The sequence below is a fragment of the Marmota monax genome, unplaced genomic scaffold, assembly GCF_021218885.2.
Source record: "Marmota monax isolate L192 unplaced genomic scaffold, Marmota_monax_Labrador192_F-V1.1 WCK01_AAM20220418_F8-fsc00044, whole genome shotgun sequence".
Taxonomy (NCBI): Eukaryota; Metazoa; Chordata; class Mammalia; order Rodentia; family Sciuridae; genus Marmota; species Marmota monax.
In genome coordinates this window covers 3,656,239-3,662,461 of record NW_026695198.1, presented here as the reverse complement: position 1 = coordinate 3,662,461, position 6,223 = coordinate 3,656,239, and the positions used below count along the sequence as shown (strand labels likewise).

Genomic DNA, 6,223 nt, shown 5'->3' with positions numbered 1-6,223 from the left:
CTCAGTTTCCCTAAGGAAGCGCCCTCGGGCTTTGCCAGAGCCTTGGGGGACACCAAGTAGGTCCTGAGCACTAGAGCGCGCGCGGGGACTGTTCCAGGCCGGGGCAGCGCGGCTGCAGGAGCGCCCTCCTAGCTCAGGGACGCTTTCTGTCTTCACTCCCCTCCCCCCCGCCCCCCCCCCCCCCAAAAAAAAAAAATCCAAGAGTTCATTATTTAGTCCGCGTGCAAATAAAACGTCCGAATGCCACTTCCAAATATAGGCTCTCACGGACACTAGAGGCCGACCCGGTATCTGGGAGGACGGCCTTTCCTTCCTCTGGCCGACCCGCAGTCCCTTTGCAGACGCGGTACCCCCCCCCCACACACATCTGGAGGCCAGGCCGGTTTTAGGCAGAAATCGCAGCTCCTTCAACCCTTCTAGGTCTCGGAGAGCACGAGTAACTGGCAGAGATCAAGCCATGAAATTTTTTTCCTCTTTCGAAAAATACCTAAAACACTTTTTCCCCCCCTCTTCATTGAGATCCAGAAAAACAGTCCATTTTGAACCAGAATAATTTAGTCTGACAACAGATTCTTCCTCTGTTCACAGCTGTCCCAGGGGGAGGAGTTGAAATCTGAACCTCTCCGCTGTGATTGGATCCTTCTTGCAAAAGAGAGAGAGGGGGAGAAGAAAAAAAAAAAAAAAAAAAACCCTCCCAGCCAAAACGGGCTCAGTTCGTCAAGCAGCCGGGTGACTTCAGAGGCGCCGGCCCGTCGCCTGGCCGCACCTGAGCTCGGCCCTTTGCGGAGCCCCACCGGCCGCGATGCTGTAGGGACAGCCCGCCGCGTCCTCCCGCCGGACCGTTATCCGCGCCGGGGCGCCTCCAAGACCAGCCGGCAAGATGCCGCGCTCCTTCCTGGTCAAGAAGCATTTCAACGCCTCCAAAAAGCCAAACTACAGCGAACTGGACACACACACAGGTAAAAAAGAAAGAAAGAAAATGAAAAAAAGTCTCTCTGTAACTGTATATCTATGAATTTGTAAAAATATAAACGTGTTACTCTTCAAAGGCTATTACAAAAAGAGCAAAAAAGGCTGAGCCGTTTCCCTTTTTAGCATCGCCCTAAAAGAGCATTTTTATTCTTTTGATCATTTAGGGTAAGTTTTAATTCAAAACTTTTTGGAGCTTTTAACTGACAAGGGGGGAAAAAAACACACAACCTCCCTTCGGCTCTTGCAGCTTCATTTTTCTAAAGCTTGTATACGCACACGTAATGAATATGTGGAAGATGAACATAAAACCTAAATGTTGAATTCTTTGCTTTTTTCCTGTAATAAGTTCCGTTCCTTTGGGAGGCAGCTTGGTTTATTCATATCTCTGTAGCTAGGCTGGTAAGATGTAAGTAGTCGTTGCATGGAATGAAAAGCAACTTTTCCGTATGTTTAAAAATACTTAGATTCTTCTTCCTTGGTGGACAGAGTGAAGGCACTGGCTGACTGCACTCCCTCAAGACAGAGCATGGGATAGCTCAGGCTAGCTGTCAGACTATGTGTGCCTTAAGTACAATCGCTACACGGATGCCGTGGTGCACATGCAAAATTTTACCAATATATCTGTGCTTCTAAGTCAGTCTGTTTTCATTATAAAGTCTTGTGGGGGTTGTCAAATATTTTCCTGGTGTATATATATATTTTTTTCTTTAGTTATTTCTACCTTAATCTTCTTTCCTTTTCTTTCCCCCAGTGATCATTTCCCCATATCTCTATGAGAGTTACCCCATGCCCGTCATCCCAAAACCAGAGATCCTCAGCTCGGGAGCATACAGCCCCATTACCGTGTGGACTACGACAGCTCCATTCCACTCCCCACTGCCCAATGGCCTCTCTCCTCTTTCTGGATACCCCTCATCCTTGGGGCGAATGAGTCCCCCTCCTCCATCAGACACCTCATCTAAGGACCACAGTGGCTCAGAAAGCCCCATTAGTGATGAAGAGGAAAGACTACAATCCAAGCTTTCAGATCCCCATGCCATTGAAGCTGAAAAGTTTCAGTGCAATTTATGCAATAAGACCTATTCAACTTTTTCTGGGCTGGCCAAACATAAGCAGCTGCACTGCGATGCCCAGTCTAGGAAATCTTTCAGCTGTAAATACTGTGACAAGGAATATGTGAGCCTGGGCGCCCTTAAGATGCACATTCGGACCCACACATTACCTTGTGTCTGCAAGATCTGTGGCAAGGCGTTTTCCAGACCCTGGTTGCTTCAAGGACACATTAGAACTCACACTGGTAAGAGAAAAAAACGTAGACAGGAATGTGGCTTTCTGATAGAAGGACACTCTGGGCTGGGCTGTTGGATTTGCATGGAGTAGTGACAGTGCTTTTCAAGATGGTTGATCATTGATAGGTACTTCCTGACTACTCAAAAAACTTATGAGAGCACCAGGTGTTCCACTTCTTGCTAACAACCTCTGCTCCAGAGACTGCAAACAGCATTTAGACTTTGGAAAGTAGGTGCAGGAGGTTTGGTCTCAAAGATCAGTTAGAAAATCAGAAAAGATATATTTGAATGTGTGTTCTGTGAAACTGCCCCCAGTAATCAGCAAATACAAACGTTGCTATCCTAATCAATTGATTTGGCAAATAGCTGGAGGGTTTTCTTACAGTTTTCTGTTTATTACATTCTGGCTGTGAAAGCTATCTATCATCACTTAGTGAGTTGGATAGTTGGAACTGAATTTGATTTGTGTCTTTTGTTTCATTTTCTGCTGATTTTTTTTATTCTTAGTACAAAATCATCCTGCAGGGAGTTAAGGCATTTATATTGCCTTAGTCATAATACAGAAAGAGGGAAAAGGGGAAATATTGGGAAATGTTGTGAAGCATTCAGCATTAACTGCACCTGCTGAAGCAGAAAGCTTTAATAAGTGAAAGCCCTAGTACTTCGTGAATTATTTCTGCATGACTGGCAGCATTAATACTACTCTGGCTATGATTTTTCATACACATTTTATCTTAAAAGCCCAGATATTAACATAAGTATCTATTATGGGGAATTTAATCAGGTTTTGCTACTTCTCATTCCTTTGACAAAAATGTGATTGATATTCATTAACATTATTTGACTTTATGTTTCCTCTAAAAACACTGTCTTTTTTTTTTTTTATCCTCTACCCTCACCCCCCAGGGGAGAAGCCTTTTTCTTGCCCTCACTGCAACAGAGCATTTGCAGACAGGTCCAACCTGAGGGCTCATCTGCAGACCCATTCTGATGTAAAGAAATACCAGTGCAAAAACTGCTCCAAAACCTTCTCCAGAATGTCTCTTCTGCACAAACATGAGGAATCTGGCTGCTGTGTAGCACACTGAGTGACGCAATCAATGTTTACTGGAACAGAATGCATTTCTTCACTCCGACGCCAAATGACAAGTAAAAGTCCAAAGGCATTTTCTCTTGTGCTTACCAACCAAATAATATGTATAGACACACACGTGCACATGTGCGTGCACACACACAGACACACACACATTAAAAGCTGCAAGAGCATGGAATCCATGTGTTTAAAGTTAATCCTTTCCATGTGAAGTTTAAAATTACTATATATTTACTGACAGCTAGATTGGGAAGATAAAAGATGAGGAACTTTCTCTTCAAAGATGAAGCACAAAGCACATTGCATCTTTTCTTACTAAGAAAGAATGCAAAGATTTACATTGCTGCCAAATCATTTCAACTGAAAGGAACAGTATTGCTTTGTAATAGTTTGTAATAGAATTTCCTATAGGGAGACGATCTGCCAGACGCTATCTCAGGTGCCTTATAAAGTATTCTAAGTTTACTTCATTACATGTCTGATGTCTGGTTGCCATCATTGAACTAAAGCCTTTTTATTTTTATTTTTTTATTTTTGATTATCTGTAATGCTTTAAACTGTAATTTTAAGAAAGAGGAAAAAAATAAGAACAAGAACAAAACACAAGAGAATGTATTAAAAGTATTTTTGTTTTGTTGTTTTGGCCACATGTGCCTTGGGAAAGGAGGGAAAGACTAGCTTTGAACATTCCTGGTACATGCTCCAAATATTAATTTTTAAAAGAATTTTAATGATTTTTCTGAAACTAAGTAAAATGGGAATAAGTGCAAGAGAAGATTCTTAGAAATTCAGTAATGAACTGAAACTAAATGCATACGACAGATGCAATAATACAACACCCCTTCCAAGTGCCTTTTTTAATTAACTGTATAGTTGACAAGTCAATGTAAATTTGTGTTTATTTTTATATGATTGAATGAGTTTTGTATGAAAGTGAGATGTTGTCTATAGCTATGCCTATATACAACCTGAAGAATTGTGAAATCGATGTTTCTTTTTTAAAAAAAAAATAATTTTCAAGATCCTTTTTTACAATAAACTTTTTGATTTAAAATTTATTGCTTGTATAATATTCTCAGAGACTTTGCTTGCTTTGTGATTAGTGCCAAATGATTATACAAATAATTATTTTTGTGTTAGTAAGAGATAAGTAAGTAGCATACATACATATCCAGCATTAATTTATGTTTTAGATTGTAATAAACTGCATCCTTATTTTTTTAATTTAGCAAGATAATACTGTCACATTCAAAAAATACATTGTGGTGGTAGTTTGATAGCATATCCCTTTAACAAAAATTCATACATTCTGAGGCACTAAAAAATGGTCATGTTATTAGTAGTCAAAAATACTTTTATTTAACTCAGATTATTATGTTGAATCTATGACAACAGATAATAATCACTTATATTATCACATGAACTACTGAAACAGTATAATATTTTTAAAAGAAATATTTTTTTAATGAAATGTCAGAAGAAAAAGTAGAAAATCTACATAGAAAAATACATTTACTATAAATTACACAATTAAATCATGGGAAATTAATTCATGGGAACAAAATCCCACATTTAGGGAGATAAAATAAGTGATATATCTAATGAGATCAGGGTTAAGTAATAGAGAGTTAGTTTATTTGAATGGTATTTGAACAAGTTAAGCAAGCTCCCACCCAAACCCAATATGCACTTGATCAAGTGAAAACTATATACTTCATATTCCGGCTCATATATACTAAATGCACGGTACTGATAATGTGCAAAACTAATAATAATAGGAACTGGAATGGCTACCAATGTAAGTATTTAAATCTAAACTCCAAACTCATTATGAAAATAGTTCCTGACACTGTTAATCACTTCTTTCTGATATAATTAGAACTTGTAGAATCATATTTCTCTTTTAATGCCCTTGGGATACAAACAAAAGCTGGAACTAATATCTCAAGGATATTATTGTCAGGCTGTTAAGAAGTAATCAATAACAAATACTAACACTATTCCCTTAATGTTCACATTCATTCTATTGTTACAGTTATGTTTCTTGATCACATATAAAAGGGTTGTGTATTTGACTAAATTTTTTTTAAATTTAATATTCTAATTTTAATATTTTGGCTATCTCAGGACATATTTTTCTGAGGCAAAATTATTTAGAACAGCAATTTGTGACTGTAAATCAAATGGCTGGTATCTCTACTGGAGCATTCTAAAGTACTAAAAAGAGCATGAAGATGGGCATCGATGGCTCACTCTGGGAATCTCAGCTATTCAAGAGGCTGAGGCAGGAGGATTTCAAGTTCAAAGTCCAAACCTAACCCACTTAGCAAGACCCTGTCTCAAGTTAAAAAATTAAAAGAAGTGAAACTGTAACCCAGTGGTAGACTGTCCTTGGGGGTCAATACCTAGCAACCCCCAACACACATACAATTGAGCTAAGTGTATATAGTAGAGAAATAATTCCCATAAACATCTAGAAGTTTCCAGGCCAGAAACATCTTGCAAAGGAAAAATGTAAATGTGTCAAGATTTCTTGAACACACCGATTGGCTATCCCAAGTGCCACCTCTATGCCTTTTTTCTTTTCCTTGTTTGTAGATCTACAAGCAAAACTTCTTGCTTTCCCGAATTTAAAAATCAAGTTTTCTAAAAATACTAAGCTATTCATTGGTTTAAGTTTTTAGTGGAGAATTAATGGTAATATGCTTGTAAGTAGATCAACATTGTTCTTCCCATTCTGATTTCATTGTTAGTTAGATTGTTTTAGTTTCAATAAGTTATCATGAATCTGATTAGGGTACATCAGATGGTCTATAAATATGCCTCAGTTATTGTTTTAGAATTTTAAAAATTTTTATCCAGTCTTGCT

At 38.6% G+C, this 6,223-nt stretch overlaps 1 protein-coding gene across 1 annotated transcript; it reads left to right on the top strand.

Moving 5' to 3' along the window:
• The first annotated feature begins 699 nt into the window (after window positions 1-699).
• On the top strand, window positions 700-4,412 carry Snai2 (snail family transcriptional repressor 2). The gene is made up of 3 exons (XM_046428545.1): window positions 700-959; window positions 1,724-2,269; window positions 3,168-4,412. The coding sequence occupies exons 1-3, from the start codon at window positions 881-883 to the stop codon at window positions 3,347-3,349; spliced, it is 807 nt and encodes a 268-aa protein (XP_046284501.1). The 5' UTR covers window positions 700-880; the 3' UTR covers window positions 3,350-4,412.
• The last annotated feature ends 1,811 nt before the right edge of the window (window positions 4,413-6,223 follow it).